A 22,099-nucleotide genomic window follows, 5' to 3' on the forward strand; every position below is an offset into this window, starting at 1 on the left:
CAAGTATAGGGGTTGTTTTGAATGAAACAACCCTTTGACCTCTCCTTTTGTAGCTAGTAAATTCTCCCTCACTTCAAGTGTTTCACTCATCTTTTTCCTCTCATGTTTCCCTCTTTTTGTCCTGACTTTTTGAACTCTCAAGTGTTTGACTCTCTTTTTCTTTTTCTCTCTTTTCTTGAAGAATTTTCTCTTTCATTTTTCTTTTATCCTCACACACTTTTTGTGGACTCAATGGTTTGAGCACTATCTTTTTGCCTTGATGCGTGAAAGAGATCTTGTTGGTGAAACCATCATGATTATCCCTCTTATCAAATTGTCATGGTTTCCCCATGAGTAAGTGGATGACCTCCATAGGAACAACATCACAAAGAACTTTATCATTGTACTTTCCAATGGAAATATCCAACTCCACTTGCTTCCTTACTTGCACCTCTCCATCCTCACTAAACCATTGAAGCTTATACGACCTAGGATGTGGTTTTGTGACTAAATTCAATTTAGACACAAGTCTTGCACTTGCCACATTGGTACAACTCCCTCCATCAATGATCACCATGCAAACTTTGCATTGATCAAACATCTAGTGTGGAAAATGTTTTCTCTTTGACTTTCCTCCATAGACTTCAATTGATGGCCAAGTAACCACCTAATCAACAACAATTCTCCCTCTGGTGTTTTCTCCACTTCCTCCTCATCTTCCTCACTCTCTTTCCCCTTTTCAACTTCGCATTCACTAATGTACTCTCTATCTCTAAGAATCATGACTTTCTTGTTAGGGCACTCATATGCATAATGTCCCAAGCCTTGGCACCGAAAACACTTGACATCCCGGCTTTTTTTTAGGATTGTTCTTGGAATTTTGGAGGACTTTTTGACGGTATAGGTGTTGCATTAGAGGTGGCAGCCCTTTTACTCTTGTCCTTCCAACTAGAAGAACCATACTTAGTGGAACTCCTTTTGACCATACCTTTCCTCTTCAATTGTTGCTCTACTCGGATTGTTTTGGGAAGCAAATCTCAATTTCAACAATTTCCTGCAACTCAACAACATCACAAATATCACTATTTAAACCATTAAGAAATCTAGTCATAGTTACCTTTTCATCCTCTTCTATCTTGGCTTGAATCATGAACACCTCCATTTCTTTATAGTATTCCTCAACGCCTTTGCTACCTTGGGACAACTTTGGAAGTTTGAATTTTAAGTCCCTAGGATAGCTTGTCGGCACATATCGCTTCCTCATGATCCTTTTCATCTCAATCCAAGTTTCCACCAAAGGCTCCTCATTTCTAGCTCTCTCCCTTTGCAATTTGTTCCACCACACAAGAGCATAATCTGAGATTTTCGTGGCTGCTAGCTTTAATTTTTAGGCCTCCTCATAGGTGTTACATGAGAAGATATGCTCCATCTTGAGCTCCCACTCCAAATATGTCTCCGGATCACTTTTGCCTTTAAAGGGAGGAATGTTGAACTTCACTCCTTCAATTCGGTTTAGCCTTGGACCACCACCATTTCCTTCTGTCCTTTCTTCCTCATGACGTTCACAATTCTCTAATAGCTCAATTCTTTCATACAACTCCTCGTTGTTCTCTCTCAATAGTCTTTGCATTTGAGCATTGAGAGCATTCAACAAGAATCTTTGTGCCCCATCTAATTGATGTTCACCACCACCTGACATATTCAAAATAAAAATAATAATAGTTATAAAGAAAATAGAACCTCACCACACTCAAGTGTATCTCTCAAATATGGCTTTTTTTTCTTCAGTTTTGTGCACTCTTGCATTTTTCCACTCTAGAATTCTCCTTGAGTTCTAAAGCAATTCAAGAGAAAGTTTAAACAAAGTTCAACCACCAATTTGTGACAAGGAAAAGGCCTAAGGTTAGGCTAACAAAGGCTTAGAACAAGGGCAAAAAATTCCAACAACTATACAATGGGATTTTTTTTTGAAGGAATTAAACTTTAGAATTTGGTAATTCAAACCTTCTAACAACCAATTATATTACCTTCAAGAATTTTTGAAAACTATTATAGCATGAACCATTCAGCACAAATAATTTTTTTTAAAATAATTTTCTGCCTTTTTTTAACAATAAATTAAAGGCCTAATTTTTGCAATGGTTCAGCCATGGCAAAGAAGAAATTAGAAGGATGTTACCAAGAAATTTCAGCCCAAGCAATCTTGAAAAACCCTTGAACTAGAGCTCTGATAACCAAAATGATATAAACACATTTGCATAAGGGTTGAGGATGGATCTTCAAAGATTTTTTTTTATTTGTATGACATTCAGAAAATGGAATGGATAAGGAGAGAAAAAGTGGCAAGTTTATGGAGGGTTGACTGGAAGGGATTTCATTCAAAGTCTGAATGTGTTTGGATGGAGAATGAAGATGATAACAATGATGTTCAAGTGGGATTAAAGAATGAAGGTTTAGAATGATGAAGAGGGATAATGAAGAAGGTGGTTGGAAGAATCACTCCTCTGGAATTGGTGTCACACACAAGGTGGTGTTCCTTGATAAACCAAATTCTTGAATCACTCAAGTAACTAAGGAGATTCACTTTCACACTTTAGAAGGTGATTAAAACTCAATTTAAGGTATGTTTATTATTAGAAAATGTGCAGGCCATAAATAGGAACGACATCAAGGTTGTTACACAAGTGAGAAGATGAAATGATCACCAATAACAACAATTGATGGTGTCATTATACCTAATTAAAACTAGAATTAAGACAAATGATCACCAATAACAACAATTGATGGTGTCATTATACCTAATTAAACTAGAATTAAGGCACAAAAACATAAGGAAAAATGCTTAACTCTTGGTGCAAATCCAATTGATGGTGTCATTATATCTAATTAAACTAGAGTTTCCACCTTATTAAACCTTAATTTCTTTAAATTAAAACAAGCCTATGGTGGTGCAAATCCAAAGAGAATTGACAGCCACTTTAACCCAAGTTTGGGCCTTTATTTCAACTAACAAAATGCTAATAAAACCACTCAACAAAGGTGACGCCCTCTACTCTTCTTGGAACATAGTGCAATTGACAATCCGAAGCTTCTCCACTTGTAACTTGAGCCTAAATTCAAATAGCATGGTTAACACTTGTTGAAGAGCTTCCTTGGCCTTCTTTGTTCCAGCCCTTGGCATAGGTCCTCCAAGTCCTTCTAAAAGTTCTTTGCCAAACTGCCGAGGAGTTAGTTTATAGTTGAAGCGCTGGGTCATGCGCTACTTGCAGACTTCAGTCATGACAATTGCATCTTCTCATGCTTGTTCGACAAGGTCCAACTCTATTCACAATGCTTCATTATTTTTGGCTTTAGCGAGGTAGCACCTTTAGAGAGAGACTTCTCCAACCTTGACCAATAGGATGGCATTCGTCCCATAGGTTAGCTGAAAAGATGTTTCCTAGGTTTAGATTTTGGGGTGCATCTATATGCCTATAAGACCTTCATAAGCTCTTTGACCCTTTTTCCTTTCGCTCTATCCAACCACTTCCTTAGCTCACCTAGGATTATCTTGTTAGTCGTTTTGGCTTGCCCATTGGTCTAAGGGTGTTCCACTGATGTCACCCTATGCTTGATACCGAGGCTACTCAAGAATTCATTGAGCTTTCGGTCTGTAAACTGTAGGCCATTTTCTGTGACCAACGTATTCAAAATTCCGAAACATGTAATGATGTTCTTCCAATAGAATTTTTGGGTGGACTAGGTTGTGATGTTTGCTAGTGGTTCAGCCTCCACCCATTTTTTGAAATAATCAATTGCAACTAGCATGAATTTCCTTTGCCCTAGAGTTGTGGGGAAGGGTCCGAGAATATCCAATCCCTAAACAGCGAGTGACCAAGGGAAAATGTTAGTCGTCTTATATGACTAACTTTTGTATAGAAAACATTTTCCAAAACTTGTATAGTTTCCCCAATTTATAGTTATTTTATAGGGATTTGTAAATAAATCTTGCTTTATTGTTATAGTTATCTCTCGAGTATCTCCCATGTGATTTAATGATAAAATTTGCACAATTTCAGGTCAAAAGAGGCTAAAATCTTGAGGTGCTAAAGGAAGCAGTTGCGCTCAGCGCGCATCCGACGCTAAGCACAGCTTCAGCGCGACAGAAGAATCTGGCAGAGCATCGATTTCAAGGTCGTGCGCTAAGCGCGAGATCTGCTCGCTAAGCAGGATGGTTGTCTTTAGCCAGGCTCAGTGCATGACTAGTGCCAAGCCCAAATCCACTAACTCGCGCTAAGTGCAAGGGTGGCGCTAAGCGCAACGTCGAGGATTCAGAGTCTATTTAAAGCCTGTCTTGTGTAGAATTAGGGTACACAATTTTTAGCAAGCAGTACAGAATTCCACAGCAAGGACACCATAGTGCTAATTTCGAGATGGAGACTTTGGAGGCAGCAAAAGGAGAGCAGCTTTGCAGAGAAGCCTAGGGTTCTTCAATTAGAGAGAGATTAGTGAGCTGCAGAGTGATTATGAGGTGCTGAGAAGAGGAGAAGGGATCCCCCTTCTTGTGTAAGGAACAATTATTTTGTACTCTCAACCTCATTTGTGTTAGGGTTTTTCTGTAATGGCTGGCTAAACACCCTTGTTAGGAATTTCTAAGGAACAGTTGATGTAATTACGTTAATATCTAATTAATTGTGTTTTATGTGTTCAATGCTTAATTTCTGCATGCTCTTGGTCTGATCACCCATTTGTGTGTACAATTAGGTGACTTTAGCATTGGGAAATGTATTGTTACCTTAGAACTTGATAGAAGCAGGACTGAATAACCACATTACCAGGGATGGATTGTTGGGGTTTTGGTTTTCTGAATATGTTGTTACGATAATGCTATTTAAGTTAAGCCTAGTCTTACAAAAGGGATCTGCGGACGAAGCTTAGGTTAAATTAGTCTAAACTTACGAGGGATCGAGGTTTAGTATTTTAGGCTACAACATAGAACACAAAAGCATGATTGATTAGAAAAATATCTTCATATGCATCAGCTTGTTTGTTAGAAAGACCCAACGCTTGTTACTTATTGCTGTCAACTTTTACATACTTGCATCTATTGTTTTTACCATAGAAGTAGTTTATTTCTGTGTTAACCATCCATGATCAATGTTATTCCAACAATGCCTTAATTTTGAATAAAAATTTGTCTAATAAGCAAGTTCCCTGAGTTCGATACTCAGATCACTCCATTTTAATTTTAAATACTTGATGACCCGGTGCACTTTTCGGCGAATCGGATTTTCGTTGAACATATTTGTATAAAGGAAAATTGGATCAAAAAGTAATTGTAGGGGAAATTCAATAGAAAACTATAAGATGCAGTTCTTCGACCGACTGATCTATCTAATTCCCATGCCTTTGGCATTAAAGGAATTTCTTCACAAACCTTGAACAATCCGTCCTCAAAGTAGGCCAATAGTACTCGACTCTCAGAACTCTTATGGCCATTGTTCTCTCCCTGGAATGCATACCACAAACACCTTCATGTAGTTCTCGAAGAACGTAGTAAGCCTGGTCTTGGTCAAGACATTTTGAGTAGCGGTGAGGAGAACCCTCTCCTATATAGTTTATCAGTCACTAAGGTATACCAAACATCTTGCGTTCTTAGTTTTCTGGCCTTTCCCTTGTCTATTGTGAGTGTCTCATGTTTTAAGTACTCGACTATCTCTTTTTTCCATCTCGAAGGGCCTTCCTCCACCTGTAAGCATTCTTTTCCCAAGATGTTGGGTTCGGGAACCAAATGGAGTGTGAATGTTTTTAGTTACCAAGGTTTAGGTCAAGTTGCAAGTTAAGCCAACTCGTCGGCTTTGTCATTAACTTCTCAGCTTATATGAATCACCTAAACTTCCTCAAACTCTTCCTTGAGTCTTTTAAATGTGCGATAGTACATTAGGAGTTCAGATCTTAGATCTAAAACACTTTGTTTATCTGTTTGGCGGCGATCTTAGAATCACTTTCGCTCCAGACTCTTTGGGCACCGACCTCTTTGGCAAATCTTAGTCCTATCAAGAGAGTCTCATACTCGGCCTGATTGCATGTGGCCTTGAAGCCGAAATGTAAAGATTGAGTGGGTCCATGCCATTGGGTCATTTTAAGATCACCCCAGCTCCACTTCCATGTTAGTTGGAGGAGTCGTCTACATGCACTGTCCACCATTCTTACTCAAAATGTGATTACGAAGGGTAAAGTTCGTTGACGAATTCGGCCACCACCTGGGCCCAGACTGTCCCTCTTGTCTCGTAAACAATTTCATACTCTGAGAGTTCAATAGACCATGCCATCATCCGTCCTACCAGCTTAGGTTTGCGTAGTACTTTGGCTATAGGGCCATCAGTCTGAATAGGGACCCTATGGCTTTGAAGCGAAGATGGTGAACAACTTTAACAAGTGCGAGGGTTACCTTTTCCATCATCTGGTATACCTCATTTCTGAATCTTGTAGTACTTGGCTCACAAAATATATTGGCATTAACTCACTCTCTTCTTCCTGTACTAGTATTGCACTTACGGTCTAACCCGAGATCAAAAGATAGACAATCAATTTTTTGTTGGTGTCAGGCTTTGACAAAAGGTAAACAAAGTTATTGGTTTTCTTGAGGAAGTTCATAATTGGTCTTACCCTCTTTGCAATTCTTGACAAAAATCATGACAAGGAGGTTATCCTATCGACTAGTCTTTAAGCTATTTTCACATTCCGGGGACTCCTCATCTCCAAGATGGCTTGGCACTTGTCCGGGTTAGTGTGTGTTCCTTGGTTGATTAGCATGAAAGTCATAAACCTCCCCCCCTTCTACCCCAAAGAAATATTTGTTAACGAATTGGCAAGTGCACCAATGTGTCCCAAGTAGTAAAGTTAAAATAGAAGTTCGAGTGTTGAATTCACAGGGACTTTGTTTGTACCTAAGTAGATAAATATTTTATTAATAAAAGAAGTTAAATAAAATTGATTTGAAATGGTTATGAGAAAAACAATAATTTAAATTGGCAAAAAATTAGATCAAACAAGAGGAGAAATTAAACAAGAATTTAAATTAATTAATTAAATACATAAAAGATGAGAATATCCAACATTATTGTAGAAGGAAATTCGGAAGATGAGAATGTTGGGAACTTAGCCTACCATAACTACTCTTTGATGTAATTTTAATGATTTTTCTCTATTTATAATTATTCCAATTTACACTTGCATCTACTAGTATACTCTAACTTTGGTCCCCTGCATGAAAGAACCTAATTTATCTATTTTCTCTCCCAAATCCCTTTGCAAAGCTAAAATAGTAAATTGCATTAAGAATATAGATGTATAATAGGCTAAACAAATATCAACATATCCCTAGTGATGACTTTATTTAGATACCATTTCCCAGTACTATTAGAAAATAATGTTTCCCAACGCTATCCCTAAAACTTACCATGCAAATGGGTGATCAAGCCACAAACAATAATATTAAGCACAAAAAAAGATAATGCAAATGTAATATTCATAAATAGATAGGAAGAGAAATTACATCAAGAGTAATTGACTACCAAGTTGCCAACAAAGGGGATTTAGCCTCACATTGTCATGAGGCTTTACAATTGCAAGATGGAAATATTTAGTAAATGGGGAAAAGATAAGAAAGGGAATGAAGGGAAAGAATGACTCTCAATGCTTGCTTCTCCTTCTTCTAGCCTTTGTCTTCTATAAAAAATTGTATTCTCTTGGAATTTTTGTGTGTGTTTTCCTACTTCTCTCTTCTTCTTTTATAAGTTCAGATTGACAGGCTTCTTACACTAAGTTTGTCTTTACTTTCCTGAATTGGCCTACTTTCCTTAATTAGTCATGTTTTCCTTAATTGGTCTACTTTCCTTAATTATTCTATTTTCCTTAATTATTTTGTTTTCCTTAATTTATCTTGCTTTCCTTAATTAGTTCGCTTTCCTTAATTATTCTCGCCTTCCTTAATTATCCTGCTTTTTTGGACTTTATTTTACTCACTAAGCATCATAAATTCATCACTTTTAATATTCTCTACACAAAAACTTAAATAATGTTAATTTAACAATTATTTGCTCAAAAAGAAAAAATTAAGAGAGAAAAATTACAAATTCCTATGTAATTTAACCCCAAAATATACTCATAATTAGCAGTTATCAACATTTTTCAAGGCTTAGCCTCATGTTATACTTTTTGAGTTGGCTGAAAACTTCTTCTAAATCTACAATGTGGGTTTCCAAATCGTTAGATTTGACCATCATGTCATCTGCATAAACTTCTAGATTTCGTCCAAGCTGACCCTTGAACTCCTTGTCCATCAAATGTTGATACGTTGCTCCAGCGTTTTTAAGTCTGGATGGCATAAATTTGTAGCAAAAGTTTACGAATTTGGTGATAAATGTCATCTTCTCCTCGTCCCTTGGGTCCATCTTTATCTGATTGTAGCCAAAATATGTATCTAGAAAACTTAACAATTTATTTATGACTGCTCCATTGACCAGGCAGTTGATGCTTGATTTAGATTTGTGTAGTTTGTACACATCCTCCACTTTCTATTTGATTTCTTTACCATGACCACGTTGGAAAGCCAAGTGGAATAGTCAATTTCCCTGATGAACTGGGCCACCATCAGCTTGGTCACTTCTTGTTGTACTGCTCGACAACTCTCTTCTCCCATTTTTCTTTTTCTCTAGGCAACATGCTTTGCATCTTTACATATAGCTAACTTATGACGATGAAAGATTGGATTGAAACCAGGCATGTTTGTCGTGGGCAATGCGAATAAGTTAGTGTGCTCTTTGATAACCCATTGTATTCGTCTACGGTCGTCATTAGAGAGTTGGTTTCGTAATTGAGTGACTTATCCTTCTTAGGTTTGAGCAGGAAAGTGGATGTCTCCTCTACCAGTTTTACCTGGTTGTCATCGTTAGTTCTCAGATCGAGTTCTAGTTCCTTCACCTCTTTGGTTCTCATTTTAACCACCACATAGTGAATGACTTTTGGGGCTTCCATCCTTGCATGAAGGTGTAACCTTAGGCTGACCATATAGCATTCTTTGATCGTCCTCTGGATGTACACTTAAATTGGTGGCTTTGGGTAAGCCGATTGTGGTTAACTCAACTTCTCATCCTTCAAGTGGGTTAGCCTCATGCTTCCATGACCTGAACTTCACGTAGATGGGCATTCTCACACCGAAAGGCAACAACTTGGGCGTGATGCCTGTGCATTTTCGAGACTTGAGCTTGTAACGCACTATCAAAAACAAGTTGGTATGGTCCTCAACATGAATCTCTTCATTGCTATTGTGTTTGTTCCAGTTCTCGTTATCGCCATAATATCTTGGGATCAAGATATATCTTACTCGACCCCACAGTGTGTGCCAAAATGTTCTTGTCACAAATGGACCAGACATTTACCCTTATTCAAAAGGGTCTCCTACTGTGCCGATGGGTCTCTCTGATAACAACTTGTCAATGTCTCTAGTGCGTACAAGTCCTAAAGAGCAAGGAGGAGTATCTGCAAAAGACACTCTAATGCTCAAGTAACGAAGTAAGGATTTAGCTCAGATTTGTTGATGATATCTAGTGAATACTCAAGAGTGAATCAGTCCACCTACTTGGGGGCTTTTCCCTTTATATACTTATCTTACTGAGCCTTGGGTCTATGGGCATGCATGTTCTGATTACCTGTTAGGTAATACGCCTCTTAATCTTGCTTAGATACTTTTAACCAAGTAATTACCCTTAAGCAGGTTTATTGACAGTAATCATGGCCGAATGGTATTCATCACTTGTATATGTTGAAGGTTGAGACATGTTGTATGTAATATGTGGGTATATGGTCGAGAGGGTACTCAGTTTCATAGGATATATTGCATCAAGTATCTTCTTGTCCTGACAGAATACTTATCTGATATAAGAAGTAAAATCTGACAAAAAATTATTTCTATCAAGGATCAAACTCAGATAATACCCAAACAATTTCCCTTAACTTTAGCACATTAATCATTTGTGTTCAATCACTTGATTTGAATGAATGAGAAAATTTAGATTGGAATAAGTGTTGGACAATGGTATTTGAAAGGAAAGAAATCCTAGTGGTACCGTGATAAAGAGTGCAGTCTACACTTGATAAAAAGACTGCTCCAATGCAACACAAAAGGGAGAAAAATGTATTTGTGGGATTGTAGTATGTCTTGGAAAGAATTTGTCAAGATACACGAAGAAAACTTGCTTCTATTTTACATCTTGGCAAGATTTTGTAAACATACGTAACAAAATCAAGTTTGTATTGTGTACTTTGATAAAATCTTACTAATATCCCTTAACAAGAACAAATTTCCGTTACATATCTTGTCAAAATCTTGTTAAGATGTACAACATAATCTTGTTTCCTTCAAAGATATTTGTAAAAATAAAAAACCCAAAAACATAAAGAAGAAGATATAGAATTAGGAACGTGAATTTGGCAGCAACTGCAGGCGCCCTCTCTGCATAGAGAAAAAAGGTCTAATTTGAATACTCAATTTCGGCAACAGAAAAAAATGACTCGAGATCTCCATCACTGAGACAGTACTGTACAAGATACTTAGCCCAAGGTCTAGTCAGTAGTGTCATTCTAAACAATGAATCTAATAACATATATCATACGTCAATAAACAAAGATCTTTTTTTACAGATGCCAATAAACAGATAAAAGAAAGAAGTTAGAGGAATAAGTAAAAATTCCTACATGATCCAGCAACAAGCTAAAGAAGATAACTATGGCGCTAAGCAGACCATGCCATGCATCATAATGAAAGAAAAACTGAAGAACTTAACCAGATAGAGAATCTTAAGGGAATATCTCTTTCAAAACAAATAAAGAAATAATAACAACCAACTAAAGAGAATATGTTAAGGCAACACCTTTTTAAAAGAATGTAGCAAGAATACAATCGCATTCAATATGATCACTAATAGTGTCACTATCATCCTCAACACACCTTTTTAAAAGAATGTAGCAAGATATCAAATACAACTCTAATCAATATGATCACTAATAGTGTCACTATAGTCATCGTCATTTACACTATTGTGTTGAGGTGATGAAGATGGACACAAAGAACCAACAAATCCAAAGTGTTGCATTAAAGCTATTACTTGTTCTTTGGTCTGAGTCAACTCCTGCTTCATCTCTAGTTTCTCTTGTACATGTCTTTGTAGTGATTCATTCAATGCATTAATCTGATTTCTTAGAGCATCAATCTCCTCTGGATTTGCAGAAAGCTTCATTGGTTGACTTGAGGATGCAATGCTTGTGGATCCTTGATTTTTGGTTTGAGTCAACTCTTGTCTCGTCTTTAGTTGCTCTTGTTCTTGTCTTTGTAGTGATTCATTTAATTCCTAAATTTGATTTCTTAAAACATCAACCTCCTCTGAATTTGCAGAAAGTTTCATTGGTTGACTTGAGGATGTAAATAATGTTTTGGCATATGGTAATTGACACTAACACAATAAAAGCTATTACTAGAAGGAATTCTTTCAAATAACCGCACTAACTCTTACACATCATGTTTCTTTTTTGGAAAACTCAAGCTCATTCTTTTTGTATCTGTGCTTTCGTAGGCTTACAATGCAACTATAGAATTCTATTGGGTTCCATATCTTGTGGAGTCCAACAGTGACATTGACATCATAGATATAAAGAAAAGGATAATAAAAGTGGATGCCATAGCTGAAAGAGCCAAAAATTGGATGGGCGTGGACATCCTTGTTTTCAACACCTATGTATGGTGGATGAGTGGTATTAGGATCAAAACAATGTAAGCTTTCTTGGATACTCACTACTAAATCAGCAGCATAATATGTGCGTCATTCTTCTTCTGTTGTTCATGACAAGCATTCAACAGTCTCTTGCAGCATTTTATCTTTAGCCAAAAGCAAGATAACATGTCTAACCTCTAGTTTACAAATTTCAGATGGGGTTCATTTGCCAATGGACAAGAAGGGTATGAAGAGTTTGACACCCCAGTTGCTTACAAGTTAGCTTTGAAAACGTGGGCCAACTGGATTGACTCAACCATCAATCCAAACAAAACACGAGTCTTTTTCAACCACTATGTCACCAACACATACAAGGTCTCTCTATCTTAAGGAAACCTTAATGAAGTTAAACTTTTTATAGCAACAACTTAAGCTATAAGTTAAATGTGTGTTTGGATTCACGTTGAAAATACCATCTAACTTGATTTTAGGTGAAAATATTCACATGCTTAGTTCCACATAAATGAATTGATTCTAAATCTAAAAAATTGATTTTAAGTTGAAGCAATTTAGGTAACTTATGCATTGGATAAAAAAAATTATACTAAAGTTTACTATTAACTTACTATTAGAACAAAAATCCAAACATAAATTAGATGACTTCAAAATCAATTTTTCATGATAAGTCAAGTGTTGTTCTTTGCTTCATTTATGTCTCAGTAAAATGTCTCATGATTGTAACAAGTCAAATGTGTTGCTTCTCAGAAGCCAAGATTGGGGCAACATGGAAGGTGTGAAGTGCTTCAATGAGACAAAGCTAGTGAGGAAAAAGAAGCACTGGGGGACTGGTTCTGACAAGAGAATAATGAGTGTGGTGGCAAAAGTGACGAAGAAAATGAAAGTTCCAGTGACATTCATCAACATAACACAGATATCAGAGTACAGAATTGATGGACATTGTTCAGTTTACACTGAAACCGAAGGGAAATTGTTGACTGAAGAGGAAAGGGCTAATCCACAAAATGCAGATTACATACAGTGGTGTTTGCCTGGAGTTCCTAATACGTGGAATCAAATACTTTTGGCTATGTTGTAACAAACAAATATATAATATCTTACACAAAGATTCATGCCCCTTTTTTTCTTAACTCTTGTGACATGAAGATGTCAACTATTTGGTTTTGTGTACATTCAAGTTGAAATGCCATTTGTGTGATATAAATATACGTGCATCATGAATAGAGTTGACAATAGAATACGTTGTGAAACCAAAAAGGGTCACATTGTCACCATGTTACATTTATACATACATAGTCATCTGACATCTACACAGCCTACCTTTGTTGTCACAGTGAATGTAATGCAAGTGAAAGGAAGATCTTGAAATTCCATAGCTTATGACCTATTGTCACAAGTTGTCCCGTCACTAAATTTATTTAAAATAAGAAAAATTGCAAAACTTTATTTTTTGTGTAAAAATCAAAAGAGTTTTTCAATGTGATCTTTGAAAATAAGTTTGGATTTGGGGCATGGTTAAGAAAGATGAAAACTAAATAAATTCCATGACAACATTGATATATTCATAAAATGATTATTTTATAGTAATTAAATGTACAAATATTAATAACTTTAAAAAATTGTTTTAACCCAAAATGAAATAAGAAATTCAATTAAACTAGAGAAGAATAAAGATTTGTAAATTTAATTTTAGTTTGATAGGAAAATTCTCTACTCCACTTACAAACACTTATGTTATGCTTAGTTTAGAGTATAAAAATAGATATGATGAAAATAAAAGAATTTTTTTAAAATTAAAATAAAATATAAAAAGTGTGAATCTCATATATTCACAAAATTTCTCTTCTATTTTTTTTTCTTCTACTCCTAAATCAAAGACAGACTTAGGATGATTTTGATTACATAACTACATGCTTAAACATTTTTTTCAACCACTTTACTTGAATAATAGTACAAAAAAGTTACTCTTTTACCCCAAATTGCTTTTACTCTTTATGCTCGGAGAATTGTGAATCATAACAAACGAGAAAGTTACTCCCCCAATCAATTATAAATGGTTGTGGGTGGTTTGACCGAGTTACTAATACTGGCTAGACGCACGTACCACCTGTATCTTTTATTAATCATTTTAATAAATTACAAAAAAAAATATTTAAAATTAATAATTAACTATTGTAAAATATATAAAATTATTTATCTTGTAAATTTAACTTCGTCTAAATTAAAGCATACTACTGCTAAAATATTTAGCACATTCATTCTAATATAGTAATATATATCTTAAGAGGAGTGATAAAAACATGTTATCTTTAATTGGTTAGAATGTATTAAAAATTACAATAAATAAATAAAAATTGTGTTTAAAAGAGTGTGTAAAAAAATATATTCCTAGTATTAGAAATTATTATTTTATCCAATTAGTTAAAAACTAAAAACATATATTTTATTAAAATATAAAAACTAAAAACAAATTAAATTCCTAAAAATATATATATTAAATTTGTATAGAGAATTAGAACAAGGTTAAGCTAGTTCTTAGGTCTCTATTTGTTGTTTTTAAATAGGTATTTCGACTATTTTTATTTCCAATTATATTCTTAAACTTCTATTTAGTTTTTAATTGGATCCTTTTGTTTAACTGTTGATTATGAAAAATTAATTATCTAGGTCAATTGAGTGAGTCCAAAGCAAAGTTGTTATTGAATGTAACGGAATAGGCTTGTGAAAAAATAAAAATACCAATACAAACCTAAATAGAAGGTGACAATATTAATTTTTGAGTCATTACTCAATTCCGTGTAGTTATTTATTGTAACTACAGTAAAAAATAATTAAAAAATTAAATATTAAAAATAAAGACTAAATTAAAAAATTAAAATAATTCATGCACTCATAAAAATTTATCCTAAAAATCATCCAAATATTTTAGCGTTTCAATATAATGTCAAGAAGTGTAAGGCACCAATATAAACGAAACTCAACGCTCAGTTTATGCCCTTTCGCCGCCTTATTCTGATTCCAGAAACATCTTCAATCAATCTCCCCTCGTCTCCTCTCAATCAAGGTTTGCGATTAATTACCCTTTTCAACTCTCATCTCTCGATTTCTGTTTTTCTTCTCCAGTTTCTTCGCTTGTTTGTTTTCTCATCAGATAAAAAAAAGGATTAGAAAAGAAAACTTAGGGATTGTTGATAGCTACCTGAAAAGTTTTAATTTTCGGGCGATTTTGCGTTTTTTTTATTTTCTGGGTAACGTTGGAATCGCTTGCAGTTTGAAGCTGAGAAATAATCATGGCCGGTGGTGCGAATTTCGTGCAGAGGGTTCTCTCTTACGTGGTGAATGAAGTGGTTGTCAATGGGCTTGCCAACAGGTACGTACGTGATGCAACAACTTTTTAATTGTATATTTTTTAATTTTTATAATTTTGTTTTTGATCTATGCGTTTGATTGTTGAGGTTGTATGCTTCCTTCTCTGGCTGTCGGAAATTTCTGTTCTGGGGATTTTTCAGTTTTTTTTAAGTGTCTCCTGGGCAACATGGTTGCACTGTAAGTTTAAGGTGTTTGAATGGTTTGCTGCATGGGCACATATATTCCTATGATAATTGGTAATATGCGTTTTGTTGTATTAGTTTTTCCTGTGCTGATTTTTAGAAATTTTAGCTAGATTTTAATGTGGATTGTACATGAATCATATGGTTGCGTTGTGTTTTGTTAAGGCAAAACTTAGTGATCTCTACGGCTTGAGAGCAATTAGTTTTTGATGGGGTGGAGAATATCCTTGGTGGAAAAAAAATGGTTGTGTTGATTGGAGCAAACATATTTTTTGAAGATTTTTTTTATTGCCGACACTCTGATTTTGGATTGACGGACTCAAACAAGAGGAGTAAGAGAGATATGGAAAATTTGGAAACCTTGAATCAACCATATTTGTGCCTGTGCATGAAAACAACCCATAGGATGACCCAGCTATAATATTGCATTGATTAGTAGAATTAACTTCAATTTCTATGTTTTGGAAGTATTCATTAATTACAGAAAAGCTTGACATCAGGTTTGTCAATCGTGTGCTATTATAGCATCTTAACATTGCAGCCTGTTAATGCTACAGGTTGTGAGCATTGCGTATTTTTTTATGTCGTGCCCACTGCTGCAGCCAATAGTATGATTTATGCCCAGGGGTACAACCCATCTTTGCCCTCGTTTTCCACGCTTTCCAACCCAATTTTTCCCTCGATTTTCCCTCCCTTTTTTTTGCATCTGATGGGCTTTATTAATTTTATAGCTGTGTTCTTGTTCAAGATGACTTGCTTCTTTGTTGAATGTTTATGCTGAGTGTTGTTTCCTGTGAAGGCATTTGAGTACAGTTATATGTGCATGCCATCAATCCATTCAAGATTGCATCTTTCTAGTTTCTAGGGACTGTTTGATTCTTTTTTGTTTTCTTGTTTTTAAGAATTATTTCAAGGAAATATTTTATAGAGTATAAATATTCCTAAATTTGTTTGATACTTTTTCTGAAAACAAGTTTTGAATGATCAAGGACACGCATCGTCTTCTGAAATGTTTTCCCATTCTACCTATCTATTTCTCTTCAGACATATTCTCCTGGACAATCTCCTCATGGGAGTCTATGTTATTTGAGGCAAAGATTGTAATCCAACTCAAACTGTAAATCTCCTACCGTATGACACGGAATGCTTTTTTCTTTCCACTGCACAACTTTATGTTAATGCAGAACACCCTGTCCTATTGAAAGGCATTGATCCCCCTCTTTAGTACATTGGTGTTGTTCGGAGTTTGTCTGAAGGCTAAGGCTTAGGCTTCATGAAGGTTGGAAACCTTTGTTTTGTTGGCAGCTGTGGGGAACCAGTGATGCATGCAGAGGAAAATGTACTGGTTGGGTGGGTTTAGGTGGGAGTAGAGATACAAAAACAACTAAAATGTGCTCCCAATTTTTTTAGTCTAAAAGTAATTATGGAGGACAAGTTTTCAAAATAATCAGATAAAAAATATGTGCACCCTAAAAGATGTTTTTTCATTTTTTGGTTTTTAAAGATTTTTTTAAGAGAATAATAATCAAGCAGGTCCCTAGTCTCCAATCCATGATATGCTTCAATTATTGCCTTGTGAATTCCAAATCAAGTACACATTTTTAGAATGCTGGTCTATTCAATGTCCAAGGCGTTCCAGCTTTTGAATTATCCATTTAAATTTACACAAAATTCTTTTACCCTTTTAGTTCTTGTTTTTTTGTTTACTGACCTTATTATGTTAATGCTTCATTGTGATTTCACAGCCCTGCATTTCAGAGGTTTGCAGTGAGGACATCAAAAAGAATTGAAGATATTTCTAACAAAGGTAATAGGACCAAAATGATTGTCTTTTGATGTTTTATTGACCATGTGAATAGATCAGTTTCACACTTGTGTTATATATTCCGGCAGCTGTTCAGAAGAGGCAGGAGCTAGCTGAGCAGATCAAGGACATCTCAAAAAATATGGAGGTTGTATGCTGAAAAAACTAATATTTAAATCAGCTATTGACAATGTGATTATCATCATTTAACTTTTCCTTCTTCTTTTGTTTCTTCCAGTCATTCAAGAACCAGTAATTTTGGTATTCTTGCTAATGGAGTCCTGATTTTCTTTAGCCAAAGATGTTCCTGGTGACAAGGCTGGGTTTTTGTAAATTTCTTTTGTTGTAATATATTTTGGTTCTTAACTCGTGATCTCAAAAGTTGGGATGCAAGGGTTTTTCAGTTTGCTTGGTGAACTGAAAACAGGATTAGGAGGATATTATTGCTAGTTTACGATACTATCACTTTGTCACCAATATTAGTTTGCCTTATTATTTGAAACTATAGAGGACGGATTATTACTGAATAAAAATGATACCTTTTACATTCAATTTGTTCTTCTAGGGAATCCTAGGTGAATTCAGGGCACAAATAGGCCTCTTGCCAAATCATTTGTAAGCGACTTCTTTCACCAGCATGTTGTCTAGAATTGTTACCTTGTTTTTGCATACGTTTCTCATTTAATTTCTCAATGTAATTTATGTTGGGTTTGAATGTCATTAACTCATTTTTAAATTTTCATTCAAGCTTACTGTCGAAATATGAATCATATGGATCCATTTGAGTTAAAATATTCACACAGAGAAAATAATAAGAGTCATACAAATTTAATATTTTTTTTGTAAAGATACAACTGAGATGATAAAGGCACAATTGTGTGAAAGGTTTTAAGTGGTGAAATTTTTTGTATAAAGATATTTTCATATGGATCCATTTTGCTTAACTAGTTCCTCTTATTATTTTGTGTTAAAATTTTGAGTGGTGAAAAGTGTTGGATAGGCCACTTCTCTTTTACGAACTAACAATTGGCTGAAATGGCCAGGCTATTCTTTTTTTTTTTCTTTTTTGAGAAACAAGCTTATGTAAATTTCAATAATAACCAAAGAAGCAATATAAATCGGAATACGCTGAAAAAGTTGGAGACTAGAAAAAGGTGTTACCGGGACATGAGTCACACCATTAGTTTGTCTCCTTATATAACTAATATAAAAGGTTTGATTGATTAACAATAAGGGCTTACACTTATTTAAAATGTTACCTAGCTCAGAAACATCTTTAACAATGCCATTTATTTTATTCATGACAACCTTGGAGTCAAATTTAATTTGCACTAAGAACTATAAGGTTGGTTGGTTGATTGATTAAGAAGGAGGAGAAGAAGAAAAAAGTCATGGGTTTGATTCAAATTCTGCTTCTTGTAGTCTCATTGCACTTGTAGCCTGAATAATGATAGAGTATTTTTAGTTTATTATTTTTTTATTTTTTAGCTTATTTGACATTTCTTTTACTCTTATTTTTTCACCTTAATTTAGTATTGTTCTTAGACAAATAATTGGACTTAATTGATGATCATTGTTTACTTTCAGACTTGTACTTACTTGATATATCTGTCTTGTGTAGGACCTACAGGATGTTACAGAACTCCAAAAAGAGTATATGAGTAGTCTCTAAAAAGTTAATGAAAAGAGCTACAATTTTGTCAGAACCTTGTCGCTTTGAGGCTCATTTTGGGCTTGGAAGTTAGAGTCTCTGCACTTGGATTTTGTGTTGCGAATTTTGGGCCTTTGTATTTTGTAATTAGCTTAATTAGAGAGATTAGGTGGGTCAAATCAGGGCTTGTCCATTACTTCTAATTAGTTAGAGTATATATTAGTTTATTTAGTGTATTTTTAGCATAATTGTGAAATATGATTTGGTCCAACCACACAGATCGGTCCAACTGAGACCTGGTGGTCTAATTGGGCCAATTTCACTATTGAATTGGTCACACAATTGGAAGATCATGCAATTAACTTGACCGGTTAGGTCACTGGACCTCAGTTAAGCTGGTCCAATCTGACCAATTTTTTTTTTTAAAAAAAGGACTATGTCTACGTTATCGTTTTGATGTCTTTATTATTATTATTATTATTATTATTATTATTATTATTATTATTATTATTATTATTATTATTATTATTATTATTATTATTATTATTATTATTATTATTATTATTAATTATTAATTATTATTATTATTTTGAATTTTAAAGTATGGACGAATTTTTTTACTCAAATAATGTTAGTTATATACTTATATATAATAGATACATATATAATTTTAAATTTTTAATATATATCAGGTCAAATTAGGTCAATTACTAACCCATCGGTTGGACCACTGACCCATTACCTTGATCGGGTCAATGATCGGATCGGGTTTCACAATTGATTTTTAGAGTTAGTTAGTTAGTGAGAGTCACTTTCTATAATAAACACTAACTTCTAGTACAAGTTTTAGATAAAACTCTTCTCTCACTTGTTTTTTATATTTTTTCATCTCTTCAACTCTATTCTTCTCCTTTCTTTTTTTAATTCTTGTTGTTCTTCCATCTGTGATGACCATTGAAGGCTAAACAACTAATCATTCCAAGGATTCACTTTAAGCAATGATGAATTTTAGTTTTGGTTAGCAATTTCGAATTCTGTTGTAAATGCATATTTGATGTGCCATCATTTTCTTCTATTTTCTAAACCTTTTTTGCACCATTTTAATTATTGATTGGTCTTAATTGTCAATTAATTAGACAGTTTTATTATTTGGGCTCATTTAGCTAATTTGATGTTTTTAATCTAATTTCAGGAATTAATGAAACATTGGGCTTAATCCGGATTTTGGTTGTGGACTTGAAGAGGGCAAATAAAACAGCGCTTACCTTAGTTAATTTCTAATTAGGAAATTTCGCAATTTTATTTTATGTTGTTCAGTGTTTATTTCGTTTTGGGCCAGAGTATTGTAATAGGGCCCAGTGACTTTGAGTGACTCTTTTTAAATAGCTGCCTTGGGATTCGTGGAGGGCATTCTGTTATGCTATTTTCATTATTCAGAGCTTTGGTTTTAGGTTTTCACGTTTTTCTGTTCCCTTGTTACAATTTTCGTTCTTAATGCAAATTTCCGTTTTCTGCTTCTAATTACGAGTTCATTCGTGCTTCTTCTTCTACTTTCATTTACGTTTCTGTTCATTTACGTTTCTGTTCATTTATGTTTCTGTTTCATGTTTCATTTGCGTTTTCTGTTTGAATCCATGGAAGGCTAGATTTTCTGGTGTTGTTTCCTTTTGAGGACGAAGCCCAACTCTCTTTGAGGTTTCGCTTGTAATGTGGTTTCCTGGCAGTTTCCCTTCACCAGTTATCCCAATTTCGTGAATATTAATCAGTGCACGCTTCGTGTTCGATTAATTGCCTCTGAGCCTAACTTGCGTTCATGCTTAATGGATGAAGGGCTAACTGGTGTACGTGGTGCCTAATCACGTATTGAAAACCCTAAGTTGATTTTCGCTTAGTAAATTGAAATAGGGTTGGATTAAGTGGTTGACTGTTAGGGACGAATTCTCCATAACCCAGGATAAGAGAATGGCTTCTGAATCAGAGGAAACAACCCGTTTTTAATATTAGTAGTTTCGTATTCCAGTTTACTTGTTCTGCTCTTTAATCACAAAACAAACAAACCCCCCCCCCCAATCGTTACTGTTACTGTTACTGCAAGTATATTATGAACATTTGGTTTGTCACTGCTCGTTGGGAAACGACCTAGGATCACTTCCTAGTTACTGCATTTTCATGTTTATTTGATTCGGGTACGGCCTCGATCAAATTTGGCGCCGTTGCCGGGGAGTAGTGTCCAAAGGTTCATAATAGCTAGCTAGTGTTGTGTGTTTAATTCTTTCGTGTTTTATGTTTAAATTGTTAGTATTGTGTTAGTATGTGTGTTAGTGTTGTTTAGTGTCCTGGTATTTTGTTTAATGTGTGTTCTGTTTCAGTTTTCCCATTAAGCGTTTCCCCTGTTTCAGTCTTGGGTGTTTCGCTGTGAAGATTGTGCTTGCGGCAAAAACAGAGTAGTAGTAGAAATCAATTAGAGACGGATTTTAGCGACCACCCATGCTGAATTATTTTTTGTTTTGGTAGCTAGGGTTGTTATTTTTGGCTGAATTTTTTTGTGGTAACTTCTTTTAATCCATATTGTGTGGGAAAAATAGCTAGAGCCTTTAGTTTGGTCAGATTTGAAAGTTCCAAAAAACTAGCAAATTTTGTGTTTGTCAAAACTTCAAACGGCCATAACTTTTGCTCCGGTTATCAGAATCGCAATTATTATATATGCATTTGGGGTAGAAAAAAATTTCCTATGCCGTGGCAGCCGACCGTAGGCGGCTGAGGTCTCCATCGTCCAAAAAAAGCGATTCTGTCAAAAGTTTTTTATTTTTCAAGTTTTATTCACTTATTTTTCTTAACTTACCATTTTTAGCTTTCATAGTTAGACTTTGAATTTTTGTCTGAAATTTTTTGTGCTATCTTCTCATCATTTTATAAGGTTGCTCACAAAATTTCAAGTCATTTGGATATCATTTGAGGGTAGCTGTAGTTCAAACCTACACCTTTATTTACATGATAAGGCAACTAGTTGTGTGCATGCTGAATGTAGTGTATGACTAGAGGTAATCCATCTGACTTACAACCCTTTGATCCTGAGATAGATAGGACATTTCATAGATTAGTTAGGCATCATTTTATACCTTTTGATCATTCTGAGCATTCCATAACTGGTGAATTTGTGCATTCTGTTATTGGTGATTTTGAACATCCTGATCTTGAGCATTATAATTTTGAGCATTCTGATTCTGAGCATTCTGATTTTGCACATTCTGAGAACATGGCACAACCTCCACCTCGTGAGAGGACTCTAAGGGAAATGGCTGCACCTGATTTCACCTACGAAAGCTTGTGCATCCAATACCCTGAT

The 22,099-nt window shown here is 34.9% G+C and overlaps 2 protein-coding genes across 2 annotated transcripts; both read left to right on the forward strand.

Annotated features, from left to right (window-relative positions):
- The first annotated feature begins 11,446 nt into the window (after window positions 1-11,446).
- Window positions 11,447-12,825, forward strand: LOC102660319 (protein trichome birefringence-like 3). Its single transcript, XM_006599172.4, is given in 5 exon segments — window positions 11,447-11,461; window positions 11,592-11,788; window positions 11,945-12,077; window positions 12,079-12,104; window positions 12,495-12,825. Coding segments are annotated over 5 exon segments (702 nt in total).
- Window positions 12,826-14,655: 1,830 nt separating this feature from the next.
- LOC100799811 (uncharacterized) lies at window positions 14,656-17,654 on the forward strand. Its single transcript, XM_003547810.5, has 5 exons — window positions 14,656-14,811; window positions 15,018-15,117; window positions 17,044-17,105; window positions 17,192-17,250; window positions 17,341-17,654. The coding sequence occupies exons 2-5, from the start codon at window positions 15,038-15,040 to the stop codon at window positions 17,356-17,358; spliced, it is 219 nt and encodes a 72-aa protein (XP_003547858.1). The 5' UTR covers window positions 14,656-14,811; window positions 15,018-15,037; the 3' UTR covers window positions 17,359-17,654.
- The last annotated feature ends 4,445 nt before the right edge of the window (window positions 17,655-22,099 follow it).

The sequence above is a fragment of the Glycine max genome, chromosome 16 (assembly GCF_000004515.6).
Source record: "Glycine max cultivar Williams 82 chromosome 16, Glycine_max_v4.0, whole genome shotgun sequence".
NCBI classification, from domain to species: Eukaryota; Viridiplantae; Streptophyta; class Magnoliopsida; order Fabales; family Fabaceae; genus Glycine; species Glycine max.